This window comes from Lissotriton helveticus, chromosome 3_1 (assembly GCF_964261635.1).
Source record: "Lissotriton helveticus chromosome 3_1, aLisHel1.1, whole genome shotgun sequence".
NCBI lineage: Eukaryota > Metazoa > Chordata > Amphibia > Caudata > Salamandridae > Lissotriton > Lissotriton helveticus.
In genome coordinates, this window is record NC_136061.1 from 1380825636 (window position 1) to 1380848117 (window position 22482).

Below are 22482 nucleotides of genomic sequence, written 5' to 3' on the forward strand. Positions count from 1 at the left end.
GCTCTCATGATTCTAAGGATGTTCCCTCTCATTTGCATGAGACCCTATATAAATGAGAGATCAAATTTGGCTGGCACAGAGGCAAAGAGTCCATCAGTAGATGCACAGAGTGTGTGCCACAAAACGGTAGTTCACCCCCACACCCCCACCCAGAGTCCCGTTTGAAAGGAGGCAAGGGGTGACTGAACCTCTGAGATATCCCCATGCATGTCGATGCATTCACTCAGTTTACCTGCATTGAAAATAATCTCTGGCCCCTTTGCAAAGTTGGCTCTCTGCTATGTGCCACTTGCACTATGAAGAACCGAGTGCCTGTTTCAACTAGCCATGCTCTCTTTCAGTAATGTATGGCACCCGTGCTAGCCATAACCTGCGGGCAGTGCAATATCTGTAATTGGGTGCCCTGTCCCTGGTTGCACCCGCCGCCCCTAGTACAAGGAGCACCATGGCGCAGACAGGGAGAGTACACTTTTGAAATAATTTGGCCCTTTGTGAGTACCTTCTGGGCTTGTCTTATGCATTCCTCATTGACAAAGGTCACATCCACCTTCCTTGAAAAAAGTTAATGCGCTCCCCGATCTGATGACGGCCTTCCTTTCTGGAATTATGCATGTGAAGTTGTCAGTTCACGGCACATTGCATATGTGAACACAGTGATGCAGGTCCTTTTCAGCCATTCACAAGATTCACAGACAGAATTGAGCCTCATTAATGTTTGTAGGGCAAGATTTCTGTGAATCCAGGGAAGTGGACATTTTGCACAGAATCAGATGATAACACCCAGCACAGTTCAAAAACTCTTGGGTCTCATTGCATATGGTATACAAAAACACTATCCATAATTCAATTCAAACTTTAGTACATCTGGCCCATTGTTCTCACTTTGACCCAAGAAAGCTCACTTCTTTTCAGTTCAAAATCAAGTTTATTAAAGAAAAGCATGGTAATAATACAAATCAGGGACAAAACTAATAAGGGAGCAATGGTGAAGAAATAATAAGAGGGGAATGGGGGGAAGGGAAATAAAAACTTACAATGATGGAATAATAAAAAGGATAGCAATGCAATGCAACAAAATCAAGACAACATACAAAATATAAAGGTGAATCATTTTGGAAAAAGCATAACAAATAAAGGGTGCAATACATAGGTAATGTAATAGAATGCAAATATGGCTATGCAGTAAAATAGAATGGTTAAATAGAAAGTAATGTGAAGGGTATCAAGGAGGTTTAGGTACTTCCTGCTGCGCAGGTCGAGGGCGGAAAGAACGAAGTGCACATTTATCTAAATACAATGTAATAGGAAGCCATAAGTCAGCACGTTTAGTTGCCAGCTGTGGAGGAAAAACAAAAGCAGTATCGAGTCTGTGGTTGTGAAGTACATTAAACCACCAAGCTTTAAAAGTAAGACTGGATGCAGACTTCCAATTGATCGTGATCTGTTGAAAGGCAACCGCTAATAATAAATCAACAATTCGAACATTAAGGTCATGACAGTCCCAACAAGAAGACAGGCTACCCAGGAAAACATGAGCATGTGAAAATGGAATAGTAGTAGAAAAAATGACATTAATTTGTGCCCAAACTTGTAACCAAAAGGTATGAACATCCTTGCAAAGGAACAACATGTGAAACAAGGTAGCATGTGGGGAAGTACATGACCAACAAGTGTCGGGTGTGTTAGGGAAACGTAGGTGAAGGGTGTAAGGAGTGTGTAATAGACGGTTATAAATGAAGAATAGAGATTGCGTTAAGGAAGCAGCCCTGGAGGATTTACGGATCTTTAACCAGATCCTATCCCAAAGAGGAGTCGGCCAAGAGAGGGAAAGATCAGTCTCCCACTGCTCCTCAACTTTGCTCTTAAGTCTGGGAATAGCGTGTACATGAAGCTGTTTGTAAAGAACAGAAGCTTTTGGAAGGGTGAGTAGAGTGGAATGAAGGTGAGCAATAGGGTCTGGAGTAGATGTAGGAGGAGGAGTGGCAGGGAGTGTAACATACACGGCCATGACTGACGCCTTGAGGAGAAGATATTGGGGAAGACAAGTGAGGGGTAGGTGAAAGGTGAGACGAAGAGTGGAAAAGGGTAAGAAGGTGGAACGTGAAAACAATTGGGAAACCCAAAGCAGTCCTTTGGATCTCCAAGACTTCCATAGAATGGGTTTGCCCCGGATCAGAAGGTACTTATTATGCCATATAGTAGAGGAGAGAAAGTCAGCAATGCAAGTAGGGGCCGGAGGGTGAGAGGAAAGGAGGAGTTTGAGGGTGAATTTATGAATAGGGGTAAGAAGTGAGGCAGGCTTACGAGAAAAAGAGATGCATTCAGCAAAAGAAAAAGGAGAAAGAAAAAGGCGCTCTACCTTTGTCCATAGAGGGCATGGAGAATCAGGGTCTTGTAACCAGAAGGAAGACTGACGAAGCAAAAAGGCCTTATGATAAGCGGAGAAATTTGGAAAGTTGACTCCACCCTCGGAGGGAGGACGACTGAGTCTAGCTAAAGACATTCTAGGTTTGCTTTTATGCCAAAGAAAAGAAGATAAAACTGAATTTATTTTTGTGAGGAATTTAGCCGGAATGGGGACAGGAATATTGGATAAGGTGTAAAGAATAATAGGGGAGATCATCATCTTGATTGTATCAAGGCGGCCCCACCAGGATAAATAAAGGGGATGCCACCTAGCTGTGAGATCAGATATTTTCTGGATGCACTTGGTTAAACAAAGGGAAACAGTGTCACGAATTGAGGGGGTAATATGTAAGCCTAGGTATTTAATATTGGAAGGACTCCAGGTGAAGTTTGAGGCAGTGAAATCAGTCTTAAAAGTAAACTTCGTTAAAGGTAAAATTTCGCATTTATCGTTATTAAGTTTATAACCAGAGACTGAGGAAAAATGTTGTACTTCCGCTAAAAAGGCAGGGATGGAAACAGTAGGATTCGAGATAAATAATAAAATGTCGTCCGCGTAAGCAGCTAGTTTGACGGAAAGCTCTGTAGTACTAAAACCAGTAATGTTAGGGTTTTGACGGAGTTTGGATAAAAAAGGTTCGAGGGCCAGGTTGAAAAGGAAGGGTGAGAGGGGACAACCTTGACGGACACCTCTACCGAGGTCAAAATAAGGAGAAATTTGGCCATTAGCGAAAACTGCAGCTCGGGGATGAGAGTATAACAAGGAGACTAGGGAGATAAATTTAGGACCAAATCCAAACCAATTAAGGGTGTGAAAAAGGTACGACCATTCGACTCTGTCGAATGCCTTTTCAGCATCTAAAGCTATGGCTGCAAGGGGAGATTGGAGATGAGAAGATTTTGTTAAGATGTTAAATAGGAGCCTCGTGTTATCTGTAATATAACGGCCTTTAACAAAGCCTGATTGTTCATCTCCAAGCAGGTCAGGGAGCAGATGATCTAATCTCATTGCCAACATTTTAGCGAAGATTTTGTAATCTATATTGACTAGTGAAATAGGTCTGTAATTTTTACAATATTGGACATCTTTGCCAGGTTTAGGGATTAGACAAATATGGGCATCCGAAAAAGTACCAGAAGAAGTGCCTATTTCAGTAAAAGAGGATATAAGGGAGTGGAGTTTTGGAATAAGAAGCGTCGAAAAGTGGAGATAAAACTCAACGGTGAAACCGTCAGGGCCGGGGGCTTTGTTCAGTTTCAAACGATGAAGAGCAGCAACCAATTCTGGCTGCGAGGCATCGGATTCTAAGGAGGACAAGTCAAGAGGGAAGGAAGGGGGGGTCTGAATGGTAGAGAAAAAGTGAGTAAGAGACTGAGGAGAAGTGGGTGTATCTGAAGTGTATAAGGACTCGTAAAAATGTGAGAAGGTAGCAAGAATGTCAGCATCTTTATGGTGTAACTGGGCAGTATCATCATAAATTGATTCAATATTGACTTTATTTTGTTTGATTTTTAAGTAATTTGCAAGAATCTTCCCGGCCTTGTTCCTACCACCATAAAACTTGGCACTAGATTTAAGCAAGTACAGAGATGCGTCTTCAGTTGACTGTTCATTAAATTTAAGTTTGGCAGCAACCAGAGATGTCAGACTATCTGAGGAATGGGAAGTGAAGTAGGCGTGTTCCAATCTTTTAATGTCATGAAGAAGGGTTTTGGTAAATTGGCGTGCAGATTTACGTTTTTTAGCAACAAAAGTAATAATAAAATCACGAGCAGCTGCTTTAAAGGTATCCCACAGGGTGTGTTTCGAAATAGGTGGGATATCATTAAAGAGGAAAAACTCATCAAAAAAGGCAGAAAAAGAAGCAGAAAAGTTGGGATCCAAAAGAAGGGCATTGTTGAAACGCCACCGTTTAGGACCATCAGTTTTGGGTAAAATTTCGAGACTGACCAGTACAGGGGCATGGTCAGAAAGTAAAATCGGGCCAATTTCTGCAGCATGAAGAGTTTGAGTAAGTGCGTGGGAGACAAAAATGTAATCAAGCCGTGATTGGGACCGATGGTGTTGGGGAGTAAAAAGTGAATTCTCGTAAAGTTGGATTACATAAACGCCAGGAGTCCACAAGCTTATGTTGCGAAATAGCTTGGGTGAACAATTTGTGCGATTTCGTAGGAATATAATTGGCATCGGACTTCCTGTCCAGGAAAGGATCAAAGGGGTGATTACAATCTCCCGCAAGGATGAAGTTATCATCCATGAATTGGGTGATGCGGGGAGAGAGATCAACCCAAAAAAGGGGTTCACCGGCCGTGGGGCCATAAACATTAAGGAGAGAGATTGGAACACCTCTAAGGGATAGTCTGACATGAATCCATCTGCCATTAGTATCCGATTCTTGAGAGAGAACCGTTAGAGGAAGTGACCTACGACATAAAATGGCAACACCATTACGTTTCCCATCACCCTTTGAGAAAAAGACGTTACCCACCCAACCTCTCTTGAGTTTGTCAGATTCTAAGTCCGAAAGGTGAGTTTCTTGAAGAAACGCAATGTCAACATTTAATTTAGCCAAGTGAGATAAAATGCGTTGACGCTTGATTGGGGAGTTCATACCCTTAACATTCCATGAAACCAAATTTAAAGACATATTATGAACATGAACGCCAAAAAGTGCACAATCAATGATGTAAAGAAGTAATGAGGAATCGAAGAAAAGAAGGTAGAGATAAATGGATGAACGAGGAAAAAGAGATGAAGAAAGATGACAGGCAACTGTAGAGGACGGAAAAAATATACATGAAGAGTGAGAATGTGAAGAGGAAAGAGATCAAAAAGTGACGAGTAAAGAGTAAGAAGTAGAAAAGGAATACAGAAGGAAGGATATAGGATTAAGAAATAGATAGAAAAGAAGGGAAGGAAAGATGTAATATAACCTGAGGGGAAAGAAATCATTATCGTAAAGCAAAACAAAAAGTCATTGATGAGGGAGGGGGAAATAAAGAGGAACAAAAAACAAGGAAGGTGCAAAAAACATGAAAAGAACATACCTACTAAGGGGAAGTACGAGAAGAAGTTGAGGGGGGAAGGAGCCAGGTAGGGAAGGCAACACTACTGAGGGCAGCCGGGCAAGGAACCAGGGAGATGACATCGTACGATGAGGAGTTCCTGCGGGAACAAAGACAGGGTAAAACTGAGACAATAATACAAAGAGCAATAGCAAAAAAGAGAAAAAAAAAATGAGTAGAAGGGAACGAAACTTAGTAAAATGCATTACAATATGAAAAAGGAATAGAATAAACAAACAGCATAGAATTTCAAAAAGGGGAAAACACATTAACTGAACGTATGAGGAGAACAAGAACTTTGCTAACATAACCAGAAAGTCAGCCAAAAACATGAAGCGAACAACAGCGCATCAACATGAAAACTGGAATTTTGAGACAGACGTGTGGTGCAGAAAGTCAGCCAGGAGAGAAGGACGAAGGACCAGAGGTATCCATGGTAGAAGTACGATGCGCATTAATGAAACTTTGCAGTCTCACAGGATCCTCATAGGTGGTGGTCTTGTTATTGTAAGTGACCTTAAACAGACATGGATGGTACAGGCCATAGCGGGCACCCATGGCACGGAGGGCCTCTCTCATGCTGAGGAAAGCTTTCCTACGATTAGCAGTTGCTTTAGCATAGTCCTGGGCGAAGAACAATGGAGAGTCCAGCCAAGACAATTTGGGAAGAGCCTTGGCAGCTGCTAGAACTTTCAGGAGGTCAGTGTATTCCAGGAAATAAAGGATGACACCTCGTGGCCTTTGTGACATGGAGAGGGATGTGGGCAAACGGCCCAGACGATGCGCCCGTTGAATGTTGAGAGAGGTATCCTGTGGTAAATGGAGCAGTTTGGGAAGGAAGGACTTGAAAAAGGCAAGCGGATCGGACCCTTCAAGATTTTCCGCCAGGCCGTAAATGCGAAGATTATTACGCCTGCCTCTATTTTCCAACTCCTCCACCTGCTTCTGAAGAGCTCCTACCTGTGAAGACAGGTGTGTGACTTTAGTTTGAGATTCCTGAAAAGATGCAACAGATTGCTCCACCGTAGAAACTCTCGTTTCAATTTGAGACCAATTGTCCGTTAAAACTTGGAGTTTGGTATTAGTTTCCTCCATGAAAGGGCGTAAAGTTCCAATTTCTTCAAGGAAAGGACGAAAAGAACGGATTTCCTCCAATAATAGTTCCATGGAAACAGGTGACGATGATTTAGGTGGAGACGGAGGATGCTTTTTGAGTCGTTTGGCAGTTACTTTTCCCGAAGAAGTAGGAGATGGCGTTTCCATGAGTGCCTCCGAGTCAGAAGGTGGAAGGGAGTCTTCCATTTGGGACAAAGCTGAAAAAACTTTAGAGTTCTTGACAAAAGCCACCTTTGTAGGTGGTTTAGATGAAAAGCGAGACATGTGTTGTTGTTTTCCCATGTAAAGGAGCCTGGGACGAAGAGTGACAAACACTTGATGGTAGCAAGCAAAAGCACTAGTCACAACCTTAGTGAAGAAGGTGCGCTGCTGAAGAAAACAAAGAAGGAGCTCATATAAAGATAACCCACTCAGGCATAATGAGAAAAGTCAATGAGGATATACGTGCACACATAGAGCGCGCAATGCATGAAGGTGGGAGCGTGCGTCCAGTTGTGTCACAGAAGAAAATGAAATTCTGCTTTAAAGTTCATGAGAGGCTTAAATGCAAATAGAGCTCATCAGAAATGCAGAGAAAGTCAAAAACCGCAAAGCTTGTAAATAGGACACATCACCAGTGCGCCACCGAAATTAGAAGGCAGGAAGGATGCATCTGCAGCATTGAAAGACATCCCATGTAAACATAAGGACTGGTGGGAACATTAATCAAACTGCTGTCCCTGCTGGTATTAAAACGAAAAAGGAATACCAAAAGACGTTTCAAAAAGCATCCAGATAGTAGAAAGTGCAGGAGAAGTCAAGCCTTGAGGAAAAATGAAAGCTTGACAAACATACCGCTTTCCAGGCTGAAGGACTCCGTAACGCGCAAGATGGCGGTCACTCTGTGTGAGGAGAATCTTTACTGCTGACGGACGGCGCAGAGCAGGCGAGACATGCAGCGCGGTCTTGGAGAGGGAGTCAGAGGCGGACTGCAGGCATATTGAGGAGAGCGCTCACACTGGGGAAAATCACATACGCCCTCACCAGGGGACTGCTCCGTGACTGGAGCCGCGAAATGGCGGCCACGAATGCCGGAGCGTCCCTGAAGGCGGACTCGCAGATACCTCAGCCTCCGACGTCGGAAAAAGGTCCACGAAGGTTCCACTACATGGCGGAAGTGTTCCGACGGGGATTCAGGACCAAAGAGCAGGAACTGTGAATGCAGAAAGGGAGTTCTCCCGGTGTCCAGCCGGAGCCTCACTCAGGCGCTGCCATTGCCTACGGCGCCAAGCCACGCCCCCAAGAAAGCTCACTTCTGACCTCACAGTATTAAATCAGGGTCGAGTAAAAACACTTACTTCAATCTTATAAATGCTCTCTGAATGTTTATTTTGTTATATTTTATTTTCTTCTCTATCTTCCCTTATGTCATGGACATATCTTTAGGGACCTTTGAAGCCACATCCAATTTTCACAAGTGCAAAAAAAAAAATCAAATCAAATACAATAAACTGAAATAAAATTCAGACAAATATTGAATTGCATTAAACATTTCTGCCATAGTACATATGATCATCACACCTGGGGTTCTGCTGCAAGCGCTTCCAAATTAAATACCTTGTCTATTTTCAATTTGATTCAATTTGTGCTCATGATGTGATGTGCATATTGGATGTCAGAGTGAAAAGCATAAACGTACTGATGGATCAATTTGTTGAATGTGAAGTGCATAAAAGGAACGTTTTTTGAGTCCCAACTTAACTATCTAGTATATGTCTTTGGAACTATCAGATAGGGTACCTCACTTGGCATTCAAATACCCACGAGGATGCTAGTCTGTTTCTTGAAAGCTTAGAATGTCCATGTTGAAACATTAGGTACTGTTTCTGGTGATTAATACGTTTTCTTTCCTGCCTCCACAGGACCATCATTTATCTTTCCCTGGTCTATGTTGTCGGTCACGTGATCAAGTCAGTTGGAGCCATACCTTCAGTGGGAGATGCCGATACTCATGTGTATGTCTTGCCTTTTCAGCTAGTTAAGCTGCGTTTTGGAACAACATTTAAATATTACTAAATGATTGTAAATTTTGTCTTGAAAATACTTTATTGCAGCATCCAGGAGGGGTTCAGGGCCAGCACTGGGACGATCGACCAGGCATTCAGGCTTCTGCTCATATTTTGGAAGGTGGTGCTTATTAGGAAGGGCAGTCTCTACCTGGGATTCATTGATCTTAAGACAGCATTCAATCTGGTTCCTAGGACCAGATTTTGGCAGACTCATGGGCGTTCCATCGCTAATTCTCAATCTATTGATTCGTCTCCATGAGAACACCTATGCCCAGGTGAGATGGGGAGCCCAAGGTCAGCTGACTGAGCAGATTCCCGTTGGCAATGGAGTCCGCCAGGGTTGTGTGATGGTCCCCACTCTGATCTCCTTATACATGAAAGGGGTGGTGAGGTTCCTCCAGGAAGATCCAGCTGATGCCCCAATCCTGGAGGGCGACAAAGTGCCGATGCTCCTGTTCACTGACAACACCTTATTAAAAAATTAATGAAAAATGACCAATTCTTTTGTGAATCACAAGGTTTAGTCATCAACACCACTAAAACGAGGCTCATGGCTTTTAACCCCCATAAAACCTTTGGGAATAATCTTACCTTGAATGGCACCCCCCTGGAGAGAGTTAGCACTTTTGAGCACCTGGGTATCCGACTCTCTGATAAAAACGCAAAGGAGGCCTCATCTTGCAAAAATGCTCTTAAACCACAAACGGGTAACCAGGGCAATAATCAAAGAACATCGTTCCTCGTACAGTAGGCCGGTGCCCCGGCTCTTGTACTGTATGAAGCTAAGGCAGTTAGCTCTGCCCTATATGGAGCCAAGCTATGGGGGTTTTTCAATGTCGAAGAACTAAGTAAGTCTGAGCACAAGTTCCTGAGGGATTTGGTATCGGTTCCATGCAATACCCAATTAACACCTTTAAAGTATGACATGGGCAGATGGTCGATTAAGGATATACTCTTCTGGGCTCGGCTGAGGCATGCCACTGAACTTGCCAACTACACTGCAGCCTTAAAGGAGGTATCAAACTTAGATGTAGGCAATCGGGTCAATTGGACATCGTGCTAAAGAAAACTATGATACGACTTGGCCTCAAAGAGTCCTGGGACACCCAAATCCCCCTGAGCAAGGAGGAACTTAAACAACATTATTGGGATTGGGTTGACCAACAGGAGCATAGCTACCCAGATAGGGGGAGATTAACAGATGAATTCCTCATGGCCAAGCATACCAGAGGCTTAGAGCCTTACCTGGACGTGATTCAGGTCCCAGCGATAGGGCCCTGTATATCCAGTTTAGGTTTGGCTCACTCCCTGTTAATGCTGTTACATCAACGTGGCACTCAGCAAATAATAGAACTGAAAGCTGCCCTTTTTGTGGAGCCCTGCTGGAGAGGGTTGCCCATGTCATGTTCGCCTGCCCAGCCTATAGGATTGCTAGATCCTATTGGCTGAGACCCATTTGCAATGGCATGGGCACACGTGATCATCGGGCAGCCCTCCGCATTTTAAAATCTTAACCTAGTGTCCTCTTTTCCTGCGGGGTGGCCACGTTTTTGAGCCATGCTTGGCTACTTAGGCACTACGCTCTGCTAGGGGTGACCCTACCCTAGGACTTGCTCCATCTATGTGGTAATAAAAATGTGATGTCCTATTTAATAATCTTGTAGATTAGTTGTACACCGTTTTTAATTTAGAACATTTTTCATCATGGACATAACACCCGCACTTTATATAAAATGGCTGTGATTACCTGTTTTATATATTACTTTTATCTTCGCCATTGTACATATTTCTTTCTTGGGTACTTGTTAGGGCATGTATTTGTTTTAATCTGTACATATATTTCATGACAGTAAGTTTTTAGTGCTATTTATCTTATTTCTAGTTTTTTTTAATTTTGTTAAAATGCTGCGTAATCACATCTCTAGTTAACTTGTTGTACTTAAAGGTTTGTAAATAGGAATCTATGTTTTTATCTTTTGTACAAATTTTGAACAATGCTTTTATGACACAAGCCGTCGAAATAAAGCTATTGATGATGATGAGAAGCATCTCAAACCAAAGGCCAGACCACAAAACGAAGAAAATGTTCACATTTTTAGATACACATTTTTTAAACCACCGACACTACTGCTTCTTTTTTTGTTGTCTAAAAAAAGCTGGAAAGTCCATTCTGAGAAGCTAAATATTTCTTGAGTGATTTGAGTACTAAGGTATTATAATCTTTTCTGGTTGATTGTCACTTGCCTGGATTCTCTTTTTCCCATCTACTATACTCCCCGATGTGTTAGCCAAAGTGCGTGGAAGAAGGTTTATCATATGTTACCCTTTTTAGGTCTTGGCAGCTGTTGCTATTCAGTGAGCCCATGTTGCCAATAAAAATACACATACATAGAATACTTTCTTTATTTCTTTATTTCGGCATTAAATTGCCATAAAAGGTTTGCATAACAAGGCATTACATAAGAAGCAACATTCCAAAGTCAATTAAAAAAAATAAAAAATGCTTACATCTAAAATAATACAGTTTAAAAGAAGCATATTAAAACACAACTACATGTCTGTCAAGTTGACTTAGTGTTCTACAGGTTAAAACATGATACTTATAAGTGCAAAGTGCGCCCCCCTTAGCTTTACAGTTTTAAACCTTTTTTCCTGCGGACAAAATAAATGGAGTGTAAGAATCTACTGGCACTAAATACAATATATTGTGTTGTATCCGTTTTGATCATTCTAAATGCACTCGTACAAGACCTTATTCCTAAGAGATTAAACAATGGTTTAATCCATTTTCTTCTTGCCGAAAAGGATGTGCAAGTCATCCTCCTTGAGATTGCCCTCACACATAGTGCAGATTTCATTTACACTTTGAGTGTCATCAGTCTTTTTCCTGGACCATCGTGCCAGAGTTGAGTTGGTCATAAGATTACCGTATCTTAGTTTCATGTATAGGGTTTTTGCAAGTGGGGGCTCTACTTCATCAAGGAAATACTCGAAAAGAGGCTCATCCTTGAAGCTTAAAAAGTTACTGACTAAATTCCCACCCCTGTTTACATAGAATACAGAAGAATGTGCTTTAGGTCAGCCCTCTTTAGTCATTGGCTGTTGGTATTTGTTTAATGATGCCATTGACTGCATGGTGCTATTTGTAAAGCCATGGCATTTCGGGGAAGAATATATGGGGCTTTAAGTAGTTCCCAGTCGTACACTCTCCACTGTGGGGCTGCAATCTTCTTCTCTTTGCTCCACTCTGCCTACAACGTCCCCTACCCAAGCCAAGTGCAAGTTATGACCCGAGCTGTACATCCCCTTCACGTTCTGTCTGGTGCAAACTAGCTCTCTTTTTTGTCTTTGACTGTGCTGTTGGATTTGCTTTGCAGCATCGATTACCTAAACCGAGCTATTCCAAAATGACCACTGTGTATGCATGTGCATATAGCACAGCCATTTTGAATTGCAATTTCTGAAAAATATAAGAACCTCCTTTACACGCAAAGTGGCCATCTTATAAAGGAGTTGTTTACATTTTGTTATGTCTGTTACAGATGGCCTCTATGAAAAATTTTCACTTATAGGAGCCAGCAGCTGTGGGGAAAAATAGACTAGCAAAGCCAATAGGACGGTGCCTGATAGCAAAGGGAAGACCACTTGGCTTTGTTAAGGCATGTTGCTTAGTGACTGCATTATTATAGAAGCAGCACTGTACAATGAACTACAGCTGTATTTTCTCAAGACGTGACATTTATGTGATATTATTAATTAGAAGTCCAACAGAAAATAAAGAGCTTTTCTTCGACGCACCTACTTTCCAAGACAGTTTTTCCTTGTTTCTGATGTAATGGGGAAGAACACGTTTTCAAAAAGGTTTGCTGGACTCATTGCTACACAGTGGCCTATTTGCCTCCCAAGCATCATTCGTCTATCCTTGTTGATGTAACCTTTGATGTAGAAGATCCCTGATGAGATGACAACAACTGCTGGCAGGTTTATGAATGGGAATGTATTATTCATCACAGCAACGTCTTTAATAGATACTTTTGTATCGCTTGCTAGGTCTTTTCAAGGTAGCAAAGCTCTGGAATTTGTAGATTAAGGCAGTTAAATTCCCCTTCTAAAGTAGAGGCATTCTGTATTTCCTGGAGGAAATGACATCATGAAAACAATGTTGTTTGACTGTAAAGCTCTTCTGAACCCGTCTTCAACCATGCATAAGAATGAAAATGTGCAAACGTATACATGAACCAGACTACTCAATTCAGGATAAAGGTATCCTGAAGGATGCAATAATTCCTCCTTATCCAAAATGCATACATCAGGAAATCTATGTCGTGTTAAATAGCGATGTTGGTTGGGCTGCCAGCACTGATGTGCTTTTCCTGGAACTACCTTGTGCAGTGTTTCCGAGACACACAATATAAAAAATGTAACGTGAACATGTTACAATGTCTCTTATGGACGTGGAAAAACTGGTGTGTCTGGGGCATTGTTCTCTTGCTTTTCAGCAACAAACCCCTCTGTGTTCATCCACAGTATATGGCAAGCATTAAATACATATAAGTAGTATTAAAATCATTTTATGGTATTGACTGAGGACCACCACCCATACTCAGAAAATTATATATTAAAAAAAAAATAGAGAAAGAATTGCATGAACATTAAAACACTTAGTCATTTTTCAAAGAGATTGCCACATTTTAGGGTAAATCATTTTGAACCATCATTAGGATGTTTCAAGATCATATGAGCCATTTATCCAGTTTATTTTCCTATCGAGCAGCTAACGTGTTCAACACTAATAGAGACTTTTCAAGGCTTTCTTTGACTTAACATTACATTTGAGTATATTGAGCCATTCCATTAAAAACTCCGCACTCGTGTGAATGCTGAGAAAAATACTCAGCTATGATGTGCAGATCTCTCAAACCTACACACAATATCTTACATTTTAAATCCTCACCTAGGCGATAGGGGGCTCTCATATTTCAATGTGAAACAAGACACGTGAATTATAGGGGTTGGTGGAGTTTGTGGCGTTGCACTAAGTGGCATTCCGCAGAATTCCGCTGACTTCTGCTCCGCCCTAAGTTAGGGCATATAATGTAGGCGCAATGAGCAGAGCGGTAGCTAGAGGTTATAAAGGCATGGCCTGACTCTAGTAGTAAAGGAGAATGAGCAGATTAATGCTGGAGACCCTGAAATCATTGCTTGTCAAGAGTAGCAAAGGCAGCTGCACAGAGTTGAGTCTGGAGACGACATAGGCTTTCCCTGCGAACAGTGGCTGAGGAAATTATGAGAGTCAATGCTGGAGAGCACATGAGTATTGCCTGTCAAGGATAGACAAACAAAATAACAGCGTTGAGGGGGGCTATGTAGACATTGACAGGCAGGAGTAGCAAAGTGGGATGTGGAGACCGCGTAGGTATTTCCAATCAGGAGTAGCCAGCTGGAATGAGGAGAGTGGCAGCTGGAGACCGCATTGGCATTGCCTGTCAATAGTATCTATGAAGAATAGGCAGATGAAGCCTAGGTCATATGAGTGCATCAACGGTTTCCGCGGATCCTCCGACTCAACAGATTTCGCCGAGCAGTTCAGAGCTGTGCTTGCTTGGATTACTGACGCGTTGCCGCTTTCCTTGCTAAGGGGATGAGGGGGGGGGGTGGCGGTTTTAACAAATCCAGCACAACTGCTTGGGTATTCCGTCCGCTGCTCTAAACCAAACAATGCGTCGCTGCTTTGGACCTCCCTGGCACGTTGCACTACAAATTCACCAGCAACCTCATACTCACATGGATGACGACGCCATGTGAAGAGCCAAAATAGTTTTATTTGTTGGCCACGATCGTCGTAGATAAAATCTACTGCTCTTCAGCCATTGATGTCCACGTTTATGATTAATTGTGGAAATCAGAACTTACAACACCAGCTTTCCCTCTTCCCTGAACCGATGCCAGCCACAGGCTTACCTGAATGCATCGATGGTTTCCACGGGTCCTCCGACTCACTGGATTTCGCAGTGTAGTTCAGAGCTGTCCTTGCTTGGATCACGGACGTGTTGCCACTCTCCTTGTTAAGCAGATGAGGGGGTGGCGGATTTAACAAATCCAGCACAACTGCTTGGGTATTCCTGCCCCTGCTCTTATCACTGTACTGCTGTCTTCTGGCATTATCAAATTTGCACGCAAAGGTGAATATTTGCTGTTATCCTAGTCGGCTTGATCACGTACAAATTTGTGGGCTTTGAGGATTTTGATTTTCTCTTAATGCTTTCATAGCCTTTCTTTAATTGCATCTCTTGATTTCTTTATGTATTCTGTCATTTTTAATTTATTAAGGTCTTCGTTGATTTTATCAATTTCATCCAGAATGCTTTTACGGTATATCTCAGCATATTTAATTAAAATGTTCACTAGATTCTTAGAGGCTGAAAGATTACTTTCACCCCACTCCCTGACCATATTCAGATTTGGCTTATCAAAACTCGGGGTGAGCAAGATCCTTAGTCCTTGTGGGACTTTTCCCACTTCCACATACTTTGTTAAAGATTTATGCTCCCACCATAGCTCCCACCATTTTGTAATCTCCATTCTTATATTCTTTTCCAGGTTCTTTAATAGTATCTTAGCATCAGTTTCTTTGTTAGCCCCTCTTTCCTGCTGATATGATTGACTTGCGGATGCTTTGGGCAGGTTACCGAATAATTTATCTGCCGCTGCATCTCTTTCACGTACCGCTTCTGCAGACATCATGAGGTGTTCTTATCTCAGTGAGCTTAAGCCTGATGTTAATCAGCTTACTTTATAAGTGGCTTGTATCATACCTCCCCACCTACGCCTTATGCCGTATTACTCACTGCCTTGATTTCGATCGCCGACTGTCATCCTCTGGTCGATGACAGTATATTCGGCTGCAGTAGGTGGTGGCCACCAACGTTCCACCATGGATCCTCATACTATGAATGTCGGTTGAGGGCGGCCGCCTGCTTGGAGTGAGGGGGTCCGTCGATGGAAGCAACCAACCTCCGTAAATTAAATTATAGACTTGCAGACTCTCACTACCTCCCACTGGCGAAGAGAGAGTGGCGAACCCAGGATCTTTTGGCAAGATATTTTTATTTAATCCTCACTCCTCACAAACGATGATGCATTTCGGGCAATAAGTGCCCTTGTTCACATACGGAGCGCAGTCCGCCATTTCTTTTTATTATTGCTTGGTGCACACACCCCTACCTTCCGTTTCACATGATAATAAACAGGAAAAACATACTTTCACTATTTCAATAACATGTGTTCCTTTAACAATGTTGTTAAGATCATTTCCTTTTTTACCAACACAGTAATCAACAGTAGAAGACATAACAATTCATTAGAGATGCAAATAAATATTTAAAATACTTGCGGAAGTATATAAATGTATGAATACACAAATATAAAAAATTGCCATTATGAATAAATAAGGTATATGCATACATAAAACCATATAATAAATATTTCTTATTTAATGTCTTCTTACTATTTTTATTTGCATGAATGCCGAAATTACATCTTATATATATGTATAAAAAACTGAAATTCTGATGATTTGAACAGTGGCACAGTTTTCTTGTCCAGAGATTCAGTTTATTAAAGAGTGACAAATCACCAGATGAAAGAAATAAAACTACATAAACAAATACATGAAAATAAATTCTGCCCTGAACAATTTTTGTTCTTTGTGCAGGGGTCTCTCCATGGCTGGGCTGCTTTTGATTGCCTTTGGAACGGGAGGAATTAAACCCTGTGTTGCTGCCTTTGGCGGGGATCAGTTTGAAGAACAGCATGTAAGATTTACCTTAGCAATTGAATTCACAGTGGCTCACAAGTGTGTTGCCACTTACCTGTTTGGAACATGAAAACACCTAATTGTTTTCATGATAATAACATTTTCATTTCTTGCCTTGTTCTAGGTCCATGAAAGAAGCAAGTTTTTTTCCATTTTCTATTTAGCCATAAACTCTGGAAGCTTGATATCCACATTTGTTACTCCTGTCTTGAGAGGTCAGTATTTGGAAATTTTATAATAATAAACTGTTTTCCTAATAATGAATGACTCTAACAGAAGTTATAACTTTTTAGTGGTAGGAGCTACTTCGCGCATGAACAAATTAGGGACAAAACCGGAATCCAAATTTGTGAAAACGGTATAGCTAGAGTTTTGGTTAATTTCACAGCCCATTTGAACTATTCCTTGACTATTAGACAGGAGTTTGCTGGTGTAGACTGTGAGTAGGGAGAGTAACACACATTTGATTAAAATGGTTCCTCAAAGTGTTATACTGTTTTTCCTATTTTATTTTGCGTGGCTGTAAAGCAGAACCCCAGCCCTTTCAGTTTCTTTCGAGTTGAGGCTACCATGAGGGGGTGCTGGTGAGGCAATGGTTCAGATTCTACACAACAGTCTTATCAATTTGTGCTGGTGTTGGTGAGCTTTTAAAACAAACCTTCCTGTTAATAACTAATAAATATTCCCCGCTTACAGCATTATTTGTGTGGGAGCAGAACTTCAATGGTTTACTGTACCCCAATATTTTGATCATACCAAAATTACCTTTGGCGGCCTGACTCCAGCACCCTTGATCTAGCTATAAGAGTCACCACAATTTTTGACATCAGGGCCAACAAATCAGGAGAGTAAGTATATAATGACTGGGTCCTCTCTATAACTGAGTTCTAGATCAATGAAAAAATTAAAGGATGTTGTTAGACAATCAAGAAAATAAGAATGCAATGCCATTAACGCCTTAACCGCGGCGGTTTTTCTGCCGCGGTGCGGGCATTCTAAAGGGTGGGAGGGGCTGCGTCGGCTGTTGGCCGACAGCAGCACTGGGGAGGGAGTGCTCCCGTCGACCAACGGCCAACCGGGATCACGGAAGGGGTTAAGGCTCAGACACAAAAGATATTGCCAGAACCAGAAATATCCAAGTTCCAATAAGCAGCAAAAATCATTAAGTCCTAACTTCTCAATACAATGAATAACGTCCCTAAGTTATTACTGGCAGAATCATAAAGGAAACTAACAGCATCTCTAGCTGTTCAAGAAAAGACTTCCTTTCTAAACATAAAGAGTCCTGTGAGGAAAACAAAAGGTCTCTGGCTCACTGCCAAAGCCAGGATTTTTTAAACACATTTGACAGCAGTCCACAGATGTACCACACAATATGAAACATTCACAAACCAAAAAACTTTAAAATTTATGTGACCAAAGACATTACCACAGTTCAACACCCAGCAAATTTGACAAAACACAAAGGTTGGTTGTTTACAAAGTACAGTGTCTGAGGTTTTTGTGAAGCATTGTGTTGCAGGAATCTTAGTAAATATGCCTCAAGTTTTTGTGCTGAAGATTCTTCGTAAAGTTGGATTTTATTTTTTTAATTTTTAGTTTCATTTATTATTGAGAGTGCAAGCAACAAAATACCAAGACACATCATTATAATGAATAAATCAGAAAAACGTGAATTAGTCATGTATATATCATAATTACTGTGTATATTATTGGAGATAAATTGCAAAATCAATAATCAATATTCTCTAATCAGGGAGGGGTGTGGCTAGCAGACGAAGAGAATGGCGGCTAGTTAGAAGGGCTCCCGCATCCTCGCTGACTATCCTACATAATCCTGTGCCCATAAAGCCTAGAAACCCCCTTAACGGGTGGCCCACCAGCTCTTAACTCTGCTGCTGTCGGTGACGCGGTGATGCAACTCCACTGCGGCGAGTAAAGAGAGAAATTCCGGCAGCTCGTGGCGCAGAAACCAACATGGCAGTGCGGAGACCTCCGACCACAACTACACGGTCAGTGTAGCTGCCCCACAATTTGGGATCGACAGGCGATGGACCTCTGATTTGGACGAGGCTGCTGGCTGATCCGATTGAGGCGACGAGTGGGGCCCTTGGAGCTGGAGCGGCTGATTGGGAGCGGCGTGCAGATGACACAGCGCGAAGGCCGCTACTTGAGGTCCCGGCTTCAGTGGCCTACTGGGCCTGGACCCAGCCTTATGCGAATCTCCCAAAGCCTGGGGGTCAGAGGAGAGGTGGGGCGCAGGTCGTCCTAGGGGCTGAATAGACCATCCATAAGCGGTGACGGGACCACCCCGCTGCAGCGTCCCCCCCCCCAAAATTGAGGCCCCGGCTTCCGACGCCAGCAAGGCCTACACTGATAACCTCACCAGGGCCTGGGTACATGCAAACGATACCAATGGATTGTGCCCCTCCTTGCGCCGACTCACCCCTGATGGAATCAGACTAGATAGCTGTAGATCTCGGCGGGACCTGAGGCAGACGGATAGGACTGCTAGCCGATGCGCTGATGCCCAGACTGAGGCCGGGGATGGTGTCCCGAGAGCTGGGAGAGACCCAGAGACCGGCAACGTGGACAAGCAGCATGGGCGGCCTGAGACTCAACCGCTGGCGCCCGAGGCCGCAGCTATCGAGGTGATACGCATGAAAAGATAACACAAGTGGACCTCGCCCTTTACCTGGAGCTCCAGTGGATTCCTGAGGAGAAGAACAAGATCCTAAAGACTATCACGGCCCCCTTGATGAGAGAGCCAGTGTTGTGACAGGAAAAGAAATAATTCCACCCGGCCAGATGTCCCAAGGGAGAGAGGATCCGGCTACAGGCGACTCCTGCGGGAGTACTGAGGCTCACGGACAGGTATGCAGTTTGCCGTTCCCTGGTCGGCTAGGAGTGTTCGGACGCTGCTAGTGCCCTTGGCTGGCGAGGTCACCTGGACATAGTAGGCTAAGAAAGAGAGGCCCTAGGGAAACCCTACAGGCCAAAGGCGAGACAGGCATACTCGCTGGGTAGGCGTCGGGGACTACCAATGCTGATCTTGGCATAAGTGCCCTCCCACGTGACCCGCGGCCTGGACATGGCAACAGGCAGGGGTCCGAAGGCTAATGTGCTCAACAAACAAGCCAAATTTGCTTGGAACAAGTCGGGGGAAGATCGTGAAGTGCAACAAATGGAGGCACCAGAGTTGCAGAGCACTCTTAAACCACTGTCGGTGCCAACACTTCACGACGTCATGGAAGCTATCAGCGGGTGCGCACTTCCCTCGATTCAGTCAACATAGAAGTGTCCCTAATACGGGCGGACTTTCGCAAAATGGATGAAAGGGTGAAAGACCTCAAAATTGTTGCGACAACGTGGCAGGCTGATATGTCTCAGCTTCAAACGCAAGTTGCCAAACTTCAGAGTCGACAGGAGCGAATGGCGCAACAATTTGATGAATATGAAGGACAGGTCTGACAAAATAATATACTTATGTTGGGTGTTCTTGAGGGGCCAGCGGCCGACCTCTATGTGGAAGTCTTAATAACAAACTAGTTACTTCTCGATTGAAAAAGCGCATCGAGTACCAAGGGGAAGGCCAAAGCCCGAGGCCCCTCATTGCCTGTGTCTTCAACTATAGAGATAGAGACACCAAACTACAAATGGCACGGTCCAACCCTCCACTTAAGATTGCTAACAATGAAGTCACATTCTTCCTGGACTTCACTGCCAAGGTCCAGTCCCAAAGACGAAGCTTCCAAGCGGTGAAAAAAGAGCTCCAGGACTGTGAAGTAAAATATGCCATGCTTTTTCCAGTGAAACTCAGAGTGGAGTCTGACGGCAAGACGTGGTTCTTCACCTCACCAGAAGAAGTGTGCGACTGGTTGGAGGGGCGGCGCAGAGTGGGAGGCCAGCTACGAGACCACAATGGAGGACCCAGGCCGCACAGAGAGAACATCAGGACTCTGTCTGCAGACGATTCCGCTACTGTGGAAGGGAAAGAGACAGCGCGCAGATAGAACTTATACCTGAGGTTGAGATTGCATGAAGTTCTACACAATCACAAGTTCCGCAGCAGCGGTGAGACTGTTCTTAAGACTTAATCGGAGTGTGGGTTGCCTGTAGACTTGATTTTCAGACTATCATTCCTGAACACGCCTAACTATGGGATGTGATCCCTAGCCATTTTACTTGTAGGGCTGAAGGTTGAACACTAAGGCATGACACAGAGAGATATCAGCGGGGATGGGGGAACAACCAGCCTGCACCTTTCAGCATTTTTGGGAGGGAGAAAGGCACCCTGCCTAGTTGGGGAGTGGGTAGTTTTAAATCCACGGGCAGGGGGCAGGGGGGCAGGGTGGGGGATGATAGGGGGAGGGGGATGGATGTTCGCTTTTTCAAGGATTTTTTGATTTACAAAGTAGTAATCATATATTGCCATGTACCAGTTTCTTTGCTGACTTCAGTCGTAGGGGAGATGAGCAGGGTCGCGTTTCACCAGTTATGTTAGTTGGAAACACTGAATGCACACCGCTATTGACCTACCATACACTGACTCTCTTCACGCTAGACGATGGGGGATAAAATAGACTTGTCACTCTCTGTCCTTACCAGGAATGTAAACGGGATGGGGGATAAAATCAAACATGGAATTGTTCAGCAATATTTAAAAAGGCAGGCTTCTGATGTGGTATTACTGCAGGAGACACATCTAGTAGGGAATAAAAGTAAAGTCCTCACACGATGGGGCTACAAACTCCTAGTACATGCTGACTACACCACGGGATCTCGGGGAATGGGTATTCTGATCAAAAAGAACCTGGCTCTTATTGTGTACCGTACTTGGGCAGATCCTGGGGTCGATTTGCTGTTTTGGAGGCCCAGTGGGAGTGAAGAGACCTTAATGTGATCTCATTATATCTGCCGCCAGCATTGGGCAAGGAACTGAAACCCAAAACACCTACTTCTCCAATACACATAAAAGCTCGTCCCGTATTAACTATTCCCTGACACACGCTGCCTCAATAGGTAACTTCCGAAACTCCCAGGCTTTGCCGAGAGGTATTTCTGATCACTCCCCAATTAGGGTCGAACTTACACACTGGGAACAACAACTACAAACCACTATCATTCTCAACCCATGGTTGCTGAAAATTCCGGACATCAAAGAGGAATTATGCTTGCAAACCAGCAATTACTTCAAAGAGAATGTTGGTTCGGTTAACTCAGCACTAATTATATGGAAAGCCTTCAAGGTAGTCTTCAAGGGACAGTCCATGTCTCTAAAGACGGGTTACATCCAGAACAAACGTCAAATATTAGTTCAATCGGAAGATGAGCTCCAACAACTGGAACTCGATAACACAAATATGCCATCAGAAGACACGCAACACCGTCTCGCACTTAGACCAGAAGAATACAAGATCAAAGCTAGGGAACATATGATGGCCAAACACCTTAATACCCAACACAGAATGTATGAACTGGGTGATAGGGCTGGTAATATTTTGGCATGGTTAGAGAGAAGAAAGCAAGAGGATAGATGGGTCCTGAGGCTGACGATGCCAGATGGCGAGACAATTACCCATCCTAGGGATATTGCGGAGGCATTTGCAGAACACTTAGAGAAGCTATACTTCCCCTCTATTACATACACAGTGGACGATTCCCACCAACTCCTCTCTGATAGCAACTTACCAATACTCTCTGAGTCAGATAGGGACACCCTCGATGGTGACTTAACAGACAAAGAGATTCAGAAGGCCACTAGTCAAATCCACTCTGGGAAAGCAATGGGGCCCAACGGAACTCCCATTGAATTCTTAAAAGTAACGGCCTCTCAAGTTGCCCCACACCTGCGTACTATGTATAATAAAAACTATGAGATGGGAAAACTGTCCAAAGACCACCGTCTTGCCACCATAGTTGTTATCCGTAAACCAGGGAAGCCCGTGGACAGCTTCCCTGTCGGCTCATACAAACCGATTTCTATAATCAACGTACAAGCTAAGATCTTAGCGAAAGTTCTTGCCACTA

General features: G+C 43.4%; 1 protein-coding gene across 1 annotated transcript in view; it reads left to right on the top strand.

The window, feature by feature from the left end:
• SLC15A2 (solute carrier family 15 member 2) overlaps window positions 1–22482 on the top strand; it is a 603602-nt gene that overhangs the window by 312926 nt on the left and 268194 nt on the right. Inside the window, exons 5-7 of the mRNA XM_078682022.1 lie at window positions 8490–8582; window positions 16351–16450; window positions 16577–16667. Coding sequence (XP_078538148.1) covers window positions 8490–8582; window positions 16351–16450; window positions 16577–16667 — 284 coding nt within the window. The remainder of the gene's footprint in view (window positions 1–8489; window positions 8583–16350; window positions 16451–16576; window positions 16668–22482) is intronic.